The 18,813-nt window shown below is 35.8% G+C and overlaps 1 protein-coding gene across 3 annotated transcripts in view; it reads right to left on the bottom strand.

Annotated features, from left to right (window-relative positions):
• Nucleotides 1–18,813, bottom strand: part of HnRNP-K (Heterogeneous nuclear ribonucleoprotein K) — a 129,328-nt gene that overhangs the window by 27,836 nt on the left and 82,679 nt on the right. For all 3 annotated transcript variants that reach the window (XM_089638781.1, XM_089638782.1, XM_089638783.1), the window contains one exon: nt 6,682–6,792. In XM_089638781.1, the coding sequence (XP_089494907.1) occupies nt 6,682–6,792 (111 nt within the window). The remainder of the gene's footprint in view (nt 1–6,681; nt 6,793–18,813) is intronic.

The following is an 18,813-nucleotide window of genomic DNA, read 5'->3' as shown; positions in this document are numbered from 1 at the left end:
CCTGGAGGAATTCGTCAACATTCATCTCCACCACCCACGGTGTAGAGCATCGGCCTGGGGAATTAGACACCGTTCATCTGCACCATCAACGGTGTCGAGCATCGGCCTGGAGGAATTCGCCAACATTCATCTCCACCACCCACGGTGTAGAGCATCGGCCTGGGGAATTAGACACCGTTCATCTGCACCATCAACGGTGTCGAGCATCGGCCTGGAGGAATTCGTCAACATTCATCTCCACCACCCACGGTGTAGAGCATCGGCCTGGGGAATTAGACACCGTTCATCTGCACCATCAACGGTGTCGAGCATCGGCCTGGAGGAATTCGTCAACATTCATCTCCACCACCCACGGTGTAGAGCATCGGCCTGGGGAATTAGACACCGTTCATCTGCACCATCAACGGTGTCGAGCATCGGCCTGGAGGAATTCGCCAACATTCATCTCCACCACCCACGGTGTAGAGCATCGGCCTGGGGAATTAGACACCGTTCATCTGCACCATCAACGGTGTCGAGCATCGGCCTGGAGGAATTCGTCAACATTCATCTCCACCACCCACGGTGTAGAGCATCGGCCTGGGGAATTAGACACCGTTCATCTGCACCATCAACGGTGTCGAGCATCGGCCTGGAGGAATTCGCCAACATTCATCTCCACCACCCACGGTGTAGAGCATCGGCCTGGGGAATTAGACACCGTTCATCTGCACCATCAACGGTGTCGAGCATCGGCCTGGAGGAATTCGTCAACATTCATCTCCACCACCCACGGTGTAGAGCATCGGTCTGGGTAATTAGACACCATTCATCTGCACCATCAACGGTGTCGAGCATCGGCCTGGAGGAATTCGCCAACATTCATCTCCACCACCCACGGTGTAGAGCATCGGTCTGGGTAATTAGACACCATTCATCTGCACCATCAACGGTGTCGAGCATCGGCCTGGAGGAATGCGCCAACATTCATCTCCACCACCCACGGTGTAGCGCATCGGTCTGGGTAATTAGACACCATTCATCTGCACCATCAACGGTGTCGAGCATCGGCCTGGAGGAATTCGCCAACATTCATCTCCACCACCCACGGTGTAGAGCATCGGTCTGGGTAATTAGACACCATTCATCTGCACCATCAACGGTGTCGAGCATCGGCCTGGAGGAATTCGCCAACATTCATCTCCACCACCCACGGTGTAGAGCATCGGTCTGGGTAATTAGACACCGTTCATCTGCACCATCAACGGTGTCGAGCATCGGCCTGGAGGAATTCGCCAACATTCATCTCCACCACCCACGGTGTAGCGCATCGGTCTGGGTAATTAGACACCATTCATCTGCACCATCAACGGTGTCGAGCATCGGCCTGGAGGAATTCGCCAACATTCATCTCCACCACCCACGGTGTAGAGCATCGGTCTGGGTAATTAGACACCACTCATCTGCACCATCAACGGTGTCGAGCATCGGCCTGGAGGAATTCGCCAACATTCATCTCCACCACCCACGGTGTAGAGCATCGGTCTGGGTAATTAGACACCGTTCATCTGCACCATCAACGGTGTCGAGCATCGGCCTGGAAGAATTCGCCAACATTCACCTCCACCACCCGCGGTGTCGAGCATCTCACTGGAGGACCAGGAAGATGCGTGATCTTCACCACCGGCTGACCATAACATCATTGAGCACAGATCCACATCCCGACATGATGTGACCTAGCCGATAATATAATATACGTAATAAACACAGTCATACTACATAACATTTTTCTTAATTGTCCAATGTACCTACCGCTACCCACATAAACATATATTTTTTTAATAAATTATTTAATGATTTTATACATAAAACTTACAATCTCAATGTGTACGTAACATTGTGTGTGTCGTACAACAATCCCGGCAGTGTAAACTAAATAAGGGGTGTTAAGTCAGTGAAAGTAATAAAGCTCACTAAAGCCGGCTCTAGATCGAACCCGAAGGTAATAGCTTGGATTTAAATCTTCTCTGAAAGTTTAGCCTTGAATCTCATTGAAGACAAGGAATAAAACCCAGACTAGACAAGGCCGAGCTTAATTCGATAAGTCGGATTTAAAGACTCTCGCTTTGACGCCCATGTTTACAGAAAAGACCGAAAGAATTATTTAATTACTATACACAATTACATAACGTAACGTCAAAATTTACATTATATAAACGTATTTGTTGTTGTTTTTTTCACATTAAATCCGAATTGTAAATACCTACTCGTAAATTAATATTTTGACCTACCTAGCTTACTCACTGTAAATCTACATAAATATAACTAGTGTCATATTACTTAATAGCATTGTAATTGATCCTACCACATACTTATTTTTGTTCTAAATTATTACCCACACACAGGCTGCGCCTTCACTTAGTGGGTTCCCATTACACTCTTACATTTGCTTTAATAATAATAATAATATTTGGATGATTTGTATAGCGCCGTTTTTGTGCAAAATCGCCTCAAGGGCGCTGTGTTTATATACAGCTACATATATATATGAAATTTAAAAACATTAATTATTAAAATTTAAAAAATTATTAATGAATTATTTAGAAGTTTTGCCTGGCGTTCAGTGCATTTTTGTTCAATCTTTCAACCCCTTTTACCTTTGGCATGAAATATGTGTATTTTGAAACCACTAAAGGGAAAATAGCACGTCACACACTATATTTTTAAATTCTACTCACTCCTTTAGGTGTGCTTTTTCACCTTTCGAAAGCATTTATGTAGATGATGTGCGGAAAAATTAGTTGATTACATTCGTGCCAAATCTTGATTCATTTTTAATGGTATATTCGTATCGAATTAACCTGTTGAATGCTGCAACAAGCAATCCTCGAAAAAAATAATTATTAATATATCCACAGCAAACTTTGAGAAACTGAGGTAAAGAAATTCCTTATTGTCGCGGGCGGAAGTAAGCCGCGGAAGCCGGCACGCTACGCGCCCTAGCGAGAGCGGTCAGGTCGGGACTACCATACACATTATGATAATATAATTATATTATGCAGACATGGTTAACTTAGAACAATGGGCACGCGTGCATAATAAAATTTGCATTCAGCATTCAAATACACACTTTACTAATAAATAATATTTGAACGAGGCGCGTATCAATTTATCGATATTGCGACCGGTAGAAGTTATTTTTGGGTTGAATGCAGTTAGTATCTGGAAATTATTGTTAAGCGTATCACGAACTTATGTTTACTAGTGATTCAGTTGCAACTAAACAGTTTAGTTAATTTGAAGGCACTGTCCACCTGTCCGCGTGTGGGACCAAAACCTCTTAGATTACGGCCGGGACACGGCATCAAATCAGCCTCCTAACTTGTATAGGAACCCCCAAAAATATATTTATTTTTTTAAATTAACTAAACGTGTAAAAGATGTTTAAATAAATGAGAATAGATTGAAAAAAAAATAATTCGAAAATTTTTATATAATCCCATACAAGTTGGGAGGCTGCTTGGAATCAGAGTCCCGGCCTTGTCATCTAGGAGGGTTTGGTGGGACTGGATAATAATAATAATAATTGGATAATTTGTATAGCGCCGTTTTTGTGAAAAATCACCTCAAGGGCGCTGTACAATTTATTTCCTAGGATCTACATTTGTTATTTAGACCAACTGTGCCAGCAGGAGGTTCGTCATCCGTTCAGGCATGTGTCTGCCGCCAATATAGCGCTGACATGTGTCTGCTGCCAATAAAGAGCGCTGACACAACATCCTCACATAGACAACAAACCTTGGCAGCACCGCTGTGACGCTCGACGAAGACAGAAGATGGAGACTCTGCTGCAAGAGTCCTAGGTAGCGAAGGAACTGTACCAGCTGCTGCAGGGAGAGAGACTACCCCGTCCACCAACTGTGCCAGCACGAGGCTCGTCATCCGTTCAGGCATGTGTCCGCCGCTAATATAGCGCTGACATGTGTCTGCTGCCAATAAAGAGCGCCGACACAATATCCTCACATAGATAACAGACCTTGGCAGCACCGCTGTGCAAAATCACCTCATCCTAGTTTACCTTAGTCTCTCCAGTCACCTCCCAGCCTTTCATGCCACCTAGTGCATCCTCTCGACCCTTTCAGACTCCTTCCAGGCTCCAATACATTCTTTCTATTGTCGTGATCCGACGATTTCACACCTCTGTCTCAGACCCTTAGGGCTCGCTTATCGCAGGCTATCATAAGCAAAATCTTGAACCAAAGTCAAAGTGAAGTTTATGAGTGTCATCTGTAACAAAATACATAAACAAAAACAGAAAATAAAAACAAAGACAAAAACTTTAAACAAAATATGGCTTATCTGTCCTCCATGCAGACATCCTCGGTTGAAAAGGTCCCGTAAATCCCAACACCACTTGACACTTGAGTCAGGTATAAAATCTTCGACTGCATTGAGAAATCTTTGTTCTAGCTTCACTTTAAAAATTTAATCGGTTTAAAATGCTATAATAATTGCAAATTCCGGCTAAACGGTAGAAGTTACGCGCATTTCGTGAAATAAGAAGGTAAGCACTATATAAAACACGGATGCTGAACAATTTTCAGCGATCTCTTAACAAGGGAAACCTTCTGAAAGGATTAAACAAACCGGAGCGGTTAAAACACGTCCGCAACAAAAGAACGAACTGTCGTATTCACACTACTAAACAGGCCGTAACTCTTAGTGAAACTTTAGATGCGTACTACATGTCAACACATACAAATAATATAATATTATGTAGGTTGTAGGTCAAATTTTTGTGAAACATTATTTCTGAGAGCAGTTGGCACTTTAAATTGTCTCTGTAAATCGACAAATTACGTTTCACTGGTTTCTTTGTGGGACAAAATTAGTATAAAATCCATAGGGTAATATCACAGATACTTCAAACAAAAGTTGATCTAGGACCACAGGTTGGTCTATAATTGCGATCAAATTTAATAGTCGCTTTTAGGATTGAATCGCGTTAATTTTACGCGCGCCAACATCAATACGTTTAGGTATAATCTGTAAGGAAAAGTTGTAAAAGAGCACCACCATCAAACACCCGATCGTCAGTCAGATTTTTTGCCGCGCACAATATTATAATAATTCATTGCTTGTTATGCTTTTAGGGCGATAAAAATATACTCCGCAAAATAATTATTTTTCACAAAAAGTTTTAATTACTAACTCGGGCATCTATTTTCACTTTCCAAAAAAAATTAAAAATAGAAAATCAATAAATTTTGTTGGCGAATAAAGATTATATTTCAGTCAATCTTTAATTTTACTATTCAAGTAAAATGTGAAGACGCTAGTGGTTTATGCTTGTGTCGTCTGTTAAATTGGTGGTCATTAACGATTATTTGTAAATTGTCTAATTTTATTAGAATGGACTTCGGTGATCTTCGAGCGATGAGGATGTCGATGATATTAATTGATGAATGATGACATTCAACCAGTTTTCTAAAGCGATTTTAAAAGGTCCAATAAGAGAGCATAGTTTTTCTTTTTAATGGTTAATTCCACATAATTTCTTGAGTAATTAATGCATCGACTCCAGCAAAACAAATACTATTTACAATTAGGTTCCCAGAAAAATATTTTTCATTGGTGAAGGGACTTAATCAAAAATCAATTTGTAAATTAAATCCGCGTAAAAATAAACAGCGGTCGTGTTTGAAACATCACGATGACAGCTTGGTTTATTAAAATCATAGAAAAAAACGTGTAATATTGAGGATATCTATGCTAAGGACCTGTTTACTTACGTAGCACATAATACTACTATATGCTAAGCTCATCATAAAACTCATAACATTCCCGAGTACCTATTTTGAAATGTGAAAAACAGGCCCAAGATGAGTGATACGAGACTTGAAAATATTTGAACTGCACGATATGAAAACTAGTAGTCATAGCTTTTTTTCCCGGAGTCAGATCCAATGAATACCAATTCGAAATAATATATTGGTATTAAAAATCAATGTATCGACTCGATTCTCCTTGGCATTTCCCATGGTTATTTAAACGACATATCGATCAGCCTTGTCTGGGAAACTAACAAACTCACAACAACACAATCACATCGCATCGCTAGGTGAATCGGTAGTTTTAAAACCCTTCAACTCATATGATACAGAAATCGTTGCATCTCCCTTACTGTTGTGGTGAAAAATATGATCTAAACGGTGTTAAAAAGAGAAAACGCCACGCTTTATATTCAAATCTAGAAGTTAACCACAATAGAATTAAAATGTGCACCTTTATGAAACCAAAGATTTCACCGCAAATTAAAAAAAAAACTTATGAGACTTCATTATGCAAATGTTAATTATTTTTTTATTTTAGTTAAAAAAAAACGTAAAGTAAACCATTACAATTTTTTTATGTTTATATTTAAAAAAAATTAAGCTTAGATAATGTTTGTTCCTAATACTAATCACCTCTCAAAAACGGTTTTCGGATACGTTCAGAAAAATTCAATTTATTTAGATTTTATTGCTATTGCAAAGCGAAAATACGTCGACCTTCTGACAGAATAGGCCCGAGGATTAATTAAGATGCGCCAACACAATTATTATGATCAAACGATAAGAGATTTAGATACAAGAAACCGAAGGGAAAGCATTAATTTAACAGTGGTAAATAAGTAAAAAGGTCAAATGAAAAAATACTTACATCTCTCAGTTCTTTGATTTGGGATCCAGCCTTTCCGATGACGCAGCCGGCCTGGCTCTGGTGTATCAGCATGCGGAGGTCAAGCTCGTCGTTATTTACGCGGGAGCCATTCTATTAAAAAAATACAATAAATTAATATCAAATAATACACAACCTACTTCCAACACAATTTTCAATTTGGGAGTCGGGTATGGAACCATTTATTGGATAACCAACACCCCTGCCATAGGTCACCCAAAGTGGTTCACTGCGTTTGGCGACTTAGTAGGGGTACCCGGGTTCATGCGCGGCGGGCCGAATCGGGAGATTGGTCGAAGGAGACCTTTTCACCTCCAGCCGGACGTGATGGATTCATACGTCCATCACTCCTAGACACTTCGACCCCCAGATTCCTAACCACCCCTCATACATTCTCCTTTCCCAGTACTTCCTTTCCTTCCTTTCCATATAGAGACCACCCACACAGCACCCCAAAGATGACATGCGTGGATGATACTGTGAATGCATGGCGAGCGGTATGGTGAAATAGACCAAGCTCACATATCTTATGAGAGTATAGCGTACGTGTGAGACTAGCCTCAAATGGAATAATAGAAATATTTCGTCCAGAAGTTTAACTAGTTTTTCAATTATTATTATTTAGGAGTATATTTATGCTAACGAAATTTCGTAATTACAAAAGTAGGGTGGGAGTTATAAGTTATCACTTTTATATCAGACGGAGAATAATGAAAATTGCCGATTTATTAAAATCCTGTTAAAATGAGACAGCAGGCCGTTTCCTAATAAAATGTTAGTACTTTACGAATATTTCGAAAAACGTGTTCGCACACCTGCGTTTGCCCTGTTTGTATATATCGACGCACTATGGGGCAGCCGCGCCACCTCGAAAGTTGGCATCAAATCAGCGGTGGTTGTAATTACATCAAACGTTTATAGATTCTTAGTTCCGTACGGACAAGTTATGAAAAGTGAGTAATAAAATCCACATATTTAGTAAAAAAAATGATATTTTTTAAATATAATTTAAATTAAGTTGGTCAAAATGCTCACTTCATTTAATTTGCTATTTTTTCGAGAAATTTATTTACAACTAACCTAGAATAGATGGTCTTCACAATCTTAAGACAGTATACTATCGTCATCACTATTTAGTTCTACTAAGTAAACAATCCCTGGACTTGTTTTATCCCTATCGTACCGTACGAACACATTTCAGATTTTTTCCACTCAATCCAGACTGAATTTAAATTGGTAGTTTTTGCTATCGGTATTTTAATTTTCGGTGTTATTGGCTTAGCGCGCATTTTTTTTCATAGTTACTTGTTCGGGCGGTGGCCATGATTTTATTTTGGAAGATGATTTTTTTGTATTTTATCTTGATTTTGAAAGCTTATTTTTTATTTATTAAACTCAATGAATTACATTATTAAATTGTTTTATTTTCTGTATGTGTAGATTGTGTATGAAACACACCCTTAGATACCTAATGTTCTTTCAAATTACAGCAGCAATAACTTCTGAGTCAATATACTAGTATACTTTTTTCGGTGACCGGATAACTCATCAAAATGATAATTCATCACATCTTTAAAAAGTTATATAAAGTCATGGAAAGTGATGAAACAAAAACTTTATTAACTGGGTTAAGTAGGTTAGGTTAGGTTTAAAAAAAATTCATCGTTTCTAATGACTTTATATCACTTTTTAAAAGTGTGCTGAATTGTCACTGTGTTGAGTTATCATGGAACCACTTTTTTCAATATAGAGAACACTTGATTTTCTGAATTTCTGCAAATCCGTTCCATTACGCGGCTCCGATTGTGCGACGTCGTGTTAAGGTAGGCGACATATTATGCTATACGCATAACGGCATATCTCAGCATATCGGATATGCTGAAATAGGTCAAGCCACGAAAATACGAGTACAGCGTGGTCTGTCACAGGCTTAATACATTCCTTTTTTATTAAAAGTTTTACATGAAACCTATCAATTAATCCGTTTAGGGCCTGCAGTCAGGTTTTTAAGAAGATTACGAATAATTTTATTAAATTAGCAAGTCATCAGTATCAGTAAGTTTTCTTCGTGCAGGAGAGCAATTACAAGAACGTAAATTTTGTTTTTAAACTAATGATTATTTTGGTATATGAATGATAATCTTTAAGGTTTTTGAGAATAAACATAATTTTAATAAAATGGTCTGTTATGATTTGCAGAATGAATTATTGTCAAGTGGCTGAATCTCAGCATCCCGCTCTGACCTCCGCCAATTCTCCCCATCCACGCGAAGAAGAACACCAATGACAGGAAACGAGTGATGGTGACATACTCCTGTTATTCTGTGGGTCCTCGACTCTTGGTTGTTAGGAAATGCTCACGAAGAATATGGATACGAATTCATAGATTGATATTTTCACCGAGAAAGAAAACAAATCAAAATGATGTCCTGTCAGATTGATAGTCCGCGGTGTTTTCGCATAGGCGAGAGGTGTTTTTTTTATTCAAGTTTTCAACTTTTTTTCTCGGATCTTTTAAGATAGCTCAAATTGCACAACACGTATATTAACATTATACGTTTTTTAATAACACTTCGAATCAACGTAATTACTATAAAAGACAACAATTTACGTTGCGAGAGGTGGAAAATACTGCAGTAAAGTTCAATTTTTTGTCAAACAAAGTATACAAATTTAATGCGTTTTGACAGTTCGGCTGTGATTTCTTTTCTTGTTCGACGTGTTCTTATTGAATGTGGCCAACGATTCTAAAAGTTCAACATTATTTAATTACAATGTAGATATTATGATCAGATTTTATTTCTAACATAAATTTACTAAGGTATTTGTATTAGGTATTTGGTTTCAGGTCCTACGGAGGTAGAATGACCTGACCTTTGTTTATTATTTTCGAAGTAGATCTGTGTTTGGTGTCTTCGGGAAATATTTATTAATTTTGGGTCAGAAGCTCACATCAAGCATTAAACATTTCAGTATTTTAATGCCTATCTCGGTACACATTTTTTGGTTTATTAATATTAAGCCCTCGCATACACGATTTCTACCGATTTATGACAAGTTTCTCGTTAACTCTTTAAGTTCCATAAAAAATTATGTTATTTTTGAAAATAATATCTATACATTTGTTATGCCGAAACGTGAATTTTATTAAATTTCCTCGATTGAAAAAAGCTCCGAAAATTATTAAAAACACGTTTTGTTCCGTTATTTAAAATGTTATAAAAAAATCACAGTGTATCTTTTAATGCAACTAATGCATTTGTCTAGAAATTTTTGAGCTATTTCAAACGAGTGTTTTATTAAATATTTTCACCATTTTCGCTTAATTATTATCGTTTTTTAACATTAGCGCGCTCCCTCTAACATTCGTATTTACGTAACTCCCTTTCAAACCATCTTTGAAAGCTTACTACGGGGCCTTAAAAATTTGTGCTTCTCTATACCTAGTATAACTACCATCATTTCTTACTAGAATGGGGTTGACGGCATTTCAGAGTGTTTAAAAAATGAAAATGAAGTATTTTTGTATTTAACGCAGTATCGATTGTTAGCAACAACAAAAATAGTTGAGTCAACAATAATTTTAAAAAAAACACGAATGGACGATAACGAACTATAAATATATTGAATTCTCGTCATAAATGGAATTTTCCTTGCATGAACAAGCCAAGGTTATTCACAAAATGCTTGGAAGTTTGAACATACAAAATAATGGTGGATCGATGAAATTAATTTATTATAAATTTGGATGGACACGGAGAGGTTACGAATAGTGTCAGTGGAAATATTAAGCCCGGAGGTCGCGATCTCAAGGTAATGGGACACAAACACTTGAGGTGTCTGACACACACTAACTTTTGCAGGCGTAGGCAAACATTTTTGAAATCGTGATGGCGACACAACACGAACGAGATTTCTATTAAAATGTTTAATTATTTGTTTACCCATTTGAAATAATAAATACATTTCGTTAAATCACGTAAAAACCCTTCGTAGGACAGTTTGTATTTAAGTATCTATTTAACAATCGTTCAGTATATTTTTATCTCATGACTGTTATAAAACGTTTGACCATGCGTTCGGACGCCGAAACGGCAAATCGCCCAGCGAAATACTAACAAGAGGGAAGTTGCCTATTACGAGGCACGTTTCTAATATGAAATACTCCACAATCCCCTTTTCCAGCACCTACTTCATCCGGTTAATAGCTATTTCAGAATCTACTTTCCTTCAAAGTTTTATATTCAGCTAGTGTTTTTATTTGGTTTCTACAACAAGAAATTAATTTATTGCAAAATAAAATGATTAAAAACGAATTAAAATTAAAATGGAGTTATACAGTGTACGTGTACAGTGAAATGTGTCTTGGGTAGAACTGAAAAATATTCACATTGCTCAGGTCGCGTTCAAGTTCACAAAGCCTACTGAAACTTTTACATTCGTTGGGACAAAACACAGGACACTGCGTTTAGCGCTCTGAGTGGCCATTGTTATCCCAGTTAGAAGTGACGAAAGGTGGCGGACTCGTTATCGTCTGTGTTAATTTCTTAGTGGCAGCGTGGGAACGGAGTTACCTTTGCAGAAACAATACGTATCGACCACACACAATCAGCTCTCGCCATCGATATATATTTAACCTACCTTCTATGATAGCTCCCACAAATCGGCTTCAGGGCGTTTTGCATGAATAGCTTGTTAAATATGCATTAGACTGATAAATCGATGCGACTATTTTATAGTTATTTGCGAAGAAAAGACACAGGGTGATGTATGAAGGTCGACCTTGTATTTTAAACTGTACCCACACCCTTCAGTAGTTGTGAGTTGTGATGATTCAGCATTTATTGTCAAGAAAAAGGTGTACCTATCAATTTGCCACAATTTTTCATTTAGAAATAGTGGAAGTATTATTAGTTGAAATTCAAATATTTTTACATGAATAGCTTGTTAAGTATGCATTAGATTGATCAATCGATTCACACTATTTTTTAAAGTTATTATTTATTAGCGAAGAAAATAAACGTCACTCAGGGTGATGTGTGAAGGTCGGTCTTTTATTTCAAACTGTATGGTACCTATCAATTTACCACAATTTATAATTCCGAAATAATATGAGTATTATTTATTAAAAATTCCAATATATCACATGGTCAATATAAGTTGTTTGTTGAAAGTCATTAAATGTAGAATTGTAAGTAGTTACTTAGGGCTTAGGCCGAGTTTCACGACACATTTTTAATCGAATCTTTACTCTGAACTCTTTTTGACGATTCATACAGATATGAAACACTGTTAATTTATTAAAAATCTTGTCAAATTATTCGTTTTGTTGTTAAAAATGAATTCTTACGAATGAATTGAAAGAGTTCTTAACAACTATTAGCCAAAAGCAAATATTTTATGCGGACGGCGGAACACGTGTTCATACAAATACTAATATTGATACTGACATTCTCATATTGTAGCATGCCGTCATGATATATATTCGGAAAAGAACACGTAATCTCGATATATTCTGAATGATTAATATTTTATCAGGAACTTGGCATGCTCCCACTTTCTTTAGGTTCATTCTTCTCTGTGTACACGTAGATGCCTATATGTTTCAAAGCCCCATAGCTCTTAATGAATTTAATCTAGTGAGCTGAAAATAATTGCGTTTACTTAAAAAATTACAAAGAGAAAAAGCCGTACAAATTTCATAACTAGAAAAAGCTCACTATCGAGAACTTTAGCAGAATCAAAACACAAGTTTCCGCTTATAGGTTAGGTTATAAATACAATTATTTTGCCAAATATTAATTTGCTGCATAAAAACAACGCTATAAGTTTATGCAAATATTATCATTATTATGAAGAGAAAATCACATCCTTCCACGCGGATTTGTAGAGCACCTTCCCACGTCCTGCAGGCCAAAGGATAATAATACGAGTAATACAGCCACGCGGAGACAACCGGTTCTAGGTTCTAGGCTCGGAAGTCATTGACTGTAGCAGCGTTTCCAGGAGTGGGTGACGGTTCGGTTACGTTTGGCCTTCCTAGAAAATTCTCATTTAACCGTAATATGTATAATATTCATGGTCACGAGCATCAATAAATTATCTAACTTTACTTTATTACGATTGCTCTTTTATTGTAGTGACGTATTGACGTCTGTTTTGAGGACTCGCACGAAACTCACGGGCATAGCCGGGATAAAAGCAAAATAAAAGTTTTTTAGGCGGTCAAACGTAAAATTGACTTTTACAATAATTACACAAGGAGCCGGTTAATTGATATGTAAAAAAATCGATTGCTGTAATATATCAAGTTTTATGAATTGTGGAGCGGTCGGGTCCAAGTAAAGTTCAAGGATTCAAACGACAGTTTGTATCTAAAAGCAAAAATAGATATAAATATTTGACCGAGCGTAGCGAAGTCATGTTTTAACTGGACCATTTTGCATTTCGTCTCCCTGTACATTTCTTGCTGCGTTTCAGTTTCAAGATGGTGGCCCGTTTTAATGGTTCAGAAAAGTGTTTTTTTCAAATGTGAAATCGTCGTATTTATTTGGACTTTCTTATACGCATTTTTTCAATATTATGGTACCCAGCTGCACAAATAAAGTTTGAAAAATTAATTTTTATGAGTAATTGATTCTTTGGACAAATTTATAAATTTAAAAAAAATGTTAGATAAAAAATATGGTTTGTAATTAAGTAGGAAGGTACTTAATTTTAAGTACCTACTTTCTTATGAATTCAGTGTAAATTTTGGTAATTTAGTAGTATTATTTTACAATTACATTTTTATACATGCTTTTATATTTTGCCTGTTTATCTGTTTACATGTAACCTGAACATGTCAAACAATATTTAGCCTAAATAGTAAATTTATATTGCTCGACTGGATTAGGATGAATATTTTAGCTGCACATTGGGGTTTTGCAATTTTATTTTATGCAAGGAGAAAAATGAGTATTTTTGATTTATTAAATACTGTTAAAAACGGGATTGCAGGCCGTTTCCTAATAAACCTTTAGTACATTCTTAATATATCGAAACATGTTTACATGCACTGCGATTGACCTGATAATAAACTATAACGTAACGCGAAAATATTAGAACACGTGTTCCGACATTCATGACAAACGTTTACACTTCACCCTTCAGGATAATTTGTTCGCTTTTGGGAACAACTCGTATGGTCTCACAGAAATCGTTGTATCTTCCTTACTGTCATGGTGAGAAACATGATCTCTTGCTTGGAATTTTTGAGACATTTAAAAAATTTGCACTGTTTGTTTGTACAAATTCAGACAAGCCGATCTACCCATGATATAATATTTAAACAGCATATTATTGTAATTATATTTTTCAGAATTGTTAGAATTATAATATCCAGTGATTTTTACGTGTTAATAGAACTTAAACTCAGGTTTTAAAATATTTTTACGTACAAGTCCCAACGAAACGTGAAATTTTGTGGATTTTCGGAATGCTACCGAGGTATCTAAAATGTGCTACATATTTTATATTTTTAAAGTTGGCATAAAAAGAAATACCATTTTAGAAACTAAATTAAATTATCTTTGAAATGATGTAGGTATTTGAAAAAAACATCGATATTTACAAAAATCAAACATGTAAATGTTAACAAAAAACTTACCGGAACGTTTTGATTCAAAACGAATATAATTTTGAAACAAATCGATATTTAGAAAACACATACCTTATGCGTAGGGAATTAATAAGAAAACTGTCACTTCTCTTTTTACGCCGTTTATACAATTTTTTTTTTTTACTTTCAACTGTCAACAAAAAATTGTCAATTTGTAATCATAGACTTTGTCATGTATAAATATTGGAGAAAAACTGAGAAGAATAATTATTTATCTTTCCAAAGATGAACAAATCACATATCTACGTATCATAGAAGAAAAAAACTTGCATGGACTGATATGTCCATCTGATCTGTCCTGAATAATGTCCAAATATGATGTTTGTGGCTAGTAATGTCCTTACAAGACTTGAAGGGTTTTTTTTACTGGACTTTATACATTTTCCTAACTCGAATAGAATTTACAGAAAAAATCTATCAGTAGAATTTCTTGCGTTAGCAGAACACAAAGTGCATATTTACTATTGAGTACTGACTAATATATATGATAAAACTATACTAACAGACCGAAAGATTAGTCATAATAGACCCGATATAGTTTTACATGACAAAATTTAAAAAAAAAAACTTATATCATCGATGTTGCTATTCCAAATTCCTGTAATATTAAACAATCTGTTTCTGAAAAAATAAGAAAATACACAGATTTAGGAAACGAGATTAAAAGAATTTGCCATTCTCAGACTATAAAAATATTATCATTTGTTATTTCGGCTACTGGCACTATACCTAGAACTCTCATTCAAAAATTTAGGCGTATTAGATCTGTCAAATAAGTACATAAAAATGCAAAAATCAGTCATTATAAATACATGTAGGATTACGAAAGATTTTTTAAATATTGAAATTGAAGGATCAGTAGAATTTATAGATCCAGTTAGGAGTTCTACCGAGCCGAACCCTCTGATATGAAAATATCTGGAGTCGGTGAACTATTTTCCCATTTGATCTCTGGTGAGTTGACGTGTTGTTCTTGTATTGTTTGATATTTATTATGCTTATATAATGCACTTGCATAATGTGAATTGACTAGATGATTATTTGTGGAAAAGGGTGTGGAAGGGTTTAGTTTTTTCTGTGGGGAAGGATTTAACCCGGACGTAAGCCGAAAAAATGGAACATCTAAATAAAGAAGAATAAGAAGTTATGTAAATACATTTTCTATCGATCTTATCAATACCTTATCAACAAGAGAAGCATCATTTATGTATCCATTATACTATGACACTATTGCATGCTGAGATTGCTGAGGGCTGAGAGGTCGTCTTACAACACTGTGACACTTTTTGTGATATAGTCAAGGCGTGTATTGTTCTAAAATGCGACTAACCATCACACGTTTTCCCGCAGAGGATGGACCGCCAAACAACTCGGCACACACCATTTGCTTCATTCACATTCATACATCGTCTTGTGAATGCACCGTTCTGTTTTTCTTTTCTGTTTTCGTTCTGTTTGACTCTCGACATGGACCAACTCAAATACTTGATTCACTTGATCGTGCCATGTATTGCTTGAGCGCCCCCGACTTCTACCATTCACATGCGCGTCACGAATAGGCCACTTGCACGCATTTTATAATGACTTGACAAAAATCATGTGGACATACGTTCTTACTAAGATAACGAAAATGTTACTAAAAAAATATAAATTTATAGTTTTTTGAATAATATAAATAAATAAATCCGTATTTTACCGTGTTACGTCATCCGTAACTACGTAAAAATTACCTGTCTTTATAAAATTCCACACTGATTTTATTTTTAAATATAGCAACACTGTATTCCGTTGCTTTTGACATCTACGTAAATACATTTGACATTACGTGACATGCATGACATCGTGAGTGGTTTGTTTATGATGACCTTATTTACTTCACTTGTGCAAGCATTCTTTTGAGAAATTATAAAGTAATCTTATGATTTGAAAAATGGTTGAAATTAGATGATTTGGTCGTCCAGAGATGACGCTGCATGCCCAAACTATTATGTATTACGAGTTGTCGCGTCAGTCGCGGACAAACTTGCGAATGTCATTGCTTTTAACTTATATTACATCAAAAGGACATGTATGAACGCCCATAAGGTATTTTACTGCGTACATGTAAGTAGTTATAATATGGACATGTTGATAAAACGTTTCTTTATTTCGCCATTGAGGTATCCAATGTATTTCGCCCAATTATATATTAGATAAACTTGTCGAATTCCGCTGCATGCAAAGGCTCTTTAAAAAACAACACTTGATTTCAACTGAAATATCTAACGGATATAACAATGATAAAGAAATATATCTATATCTATTGGTTTATAGGGTTTATTTTGACTTATTTTAATGATTAATGCGTATTCCTAACCTTCAAACGTAACGGATTGAGAAAAAATTGGACTTTAATGCATTTTTATCACATAAATAGTTATTTCTTGTAGCAATTAAATTGATTTTGACGAATTCCGCTGCATGCAAAGGCTTGATTTCAACTTAATTATCGAATAGAGACAACTATTTAAGTTGGGGGTTTAAGTAAATATGCGCAAAATAGGTTTTTTGGATTTAGTTTGGGATATTTTAATGATTTGTGCGTATTTCATTATATTATTAGCAGTAGAAAATCATAGATATTTAACAGATATTAGGTACAACCGGGGTGCAACAAATTTCCCACGAGTTTTTTTACCTCTAAAATTAAACAAAACACAACGTCAGGTACAATTATTTTTTTATTATCTAGTCATTTCAGGATTTTTATACCTTCAGGCTTAAAATATAGAAATTTGTTAAAAAAATTAAAAGAAACGAAATTATAGTTTATTCTTACTTGTAATTGTAAACATTATGTTTCAATATGGTTAGTTAACCAGGATACGTGCTCGAATCGGTTTATTTAAGCCAGTTCTCATATTGCAGAATACTCACATTTCCCCCAAATCACAAATCGGTTTAAACGATCAGAAATTCCCCGCTATCTGGGGATATTCCCACGAAATGATCATACGTAAATCGTAGTCATACATAATCATTTTTTTTAAATGATTTTTTGCTATTTAATAAAAAGCAAGCTGGATGGAGGTCGTGGATTCAAATCCCAGCGCATGCAAGTGATTTTTATTTGTGTTATTTCATAAATAACTCATTTAAGATAATATATAGTTTATTTGCGGCACGTTTCAGAGTGGAAGATACTTTCAGTATCGCCCTGGTGTGTAAGACCACCATTTAGAATTGAAAAGTTGCATGAAATGACTTTGAGCGTGTTTGGTAATCAGACTGAATAGCCAGTACTTCCCCATCTTCCTCTACCTCCCAATCTCCCCCTGCTTCAGCTTCATAACTACCAGGCGCGGTCCGTCCATACATGCTGTGGATTCTCCGCATCCCTTGCATGTTAGACTAAAAAGATTTTGTCTTCTAGCCGTAAACAGCAATACTGCAATTTAAATATTTTAATATTTCTACAGCGACCTTAATGTGATTTTTTTTTACAAAAAGAGCGCTGTAAAAAATCATACAAATATTATTATTATAAGACATCGTGCATATATTATCGTCTCGTTTCTGTGTACGCACAACGAACGACACGGTGCTAACAGCGCACATACGTAGATTTTAATGATTTAGACGGCCAAAAGTATTTTTTTTAAAATCAATATAATGGTAAGGTATCTATTTAATTGGCGAGTCAACAGTTCTATGTACAATATAACATCCCCTCCCCCCTCCTTGGAAGCGCGGGAGTCGACTTTGATCAGTCGGAATTCGATAGTGAACAAGTGTGTACGTGTCGGGTCTCGGCGCTCTCCTAAACTTATAACTTTCCAAACGTGCATTATTCATTTCAAGCTAATATTTCCGTTTTAACTGTGATGGATTGCGATAATACAGGTAAGAACAATTTGTTTTCGTTACAGAAAAATTTAATTAACATTCTCTGTCATTCATTTTTAAAACGACAAACATCACTCTGTCAAATTTTTTTTTTTTTTAATATATTTAAATTCGAGTGCCTTTTTAATGTACTTATGAGTCCGTCCCTGTATTAATTTTCATTATACTATATAGTGCATATATGTAACTAACTAATTCCATAAGAAATAGCCGCGCAAAATCGCGCTTTTTTGAGCTAAGCCCTTTTGAAAGGCTCTTTGTCAAATATAGGAAATATTGAGTGTGCGATATTTTGTATTAAAATTGTTTTTATATTTGTTTCAGGTCTACCTACTACCTCGGGTACTAAAGTAGTGACTCGTCAATACATATTTGACCAACTACAGAGTCAAAATTTACCAACTTTAAATGAAAAACTTGACTATTATGAGAATTTTCTCCTTATGCGCTATGGGCACAACAAAGAGGCTAAAAAAGACTTTAAAAAAAGATTTTCTTATGTAAAATCACAAATTAAGCAACGATGGGTAAAGGCAAATAAACACCAAGATGTTTTCCTGAAAATAAAC

Source organism: Hesperophylax consimilis, chromosome 13, assembly GCF_061612785.1.
Source record: "Hesperophylax consimilis isolate HC1 chromosome 13, BYU_Hcon_1.0, whole genome shotgun sequence".
Taxonomy (NCBI): Eukaryota; Metazoa; Arthropoda; class Insecta; order Trichoptera; family Limnephilidae; genus Hesperophylax; species Hesperophylax consimilis.
Note: the sequence above shows the minus strand (reverse complement) of the source record. Positions and strands in the feature narration are given on the sequence as shown.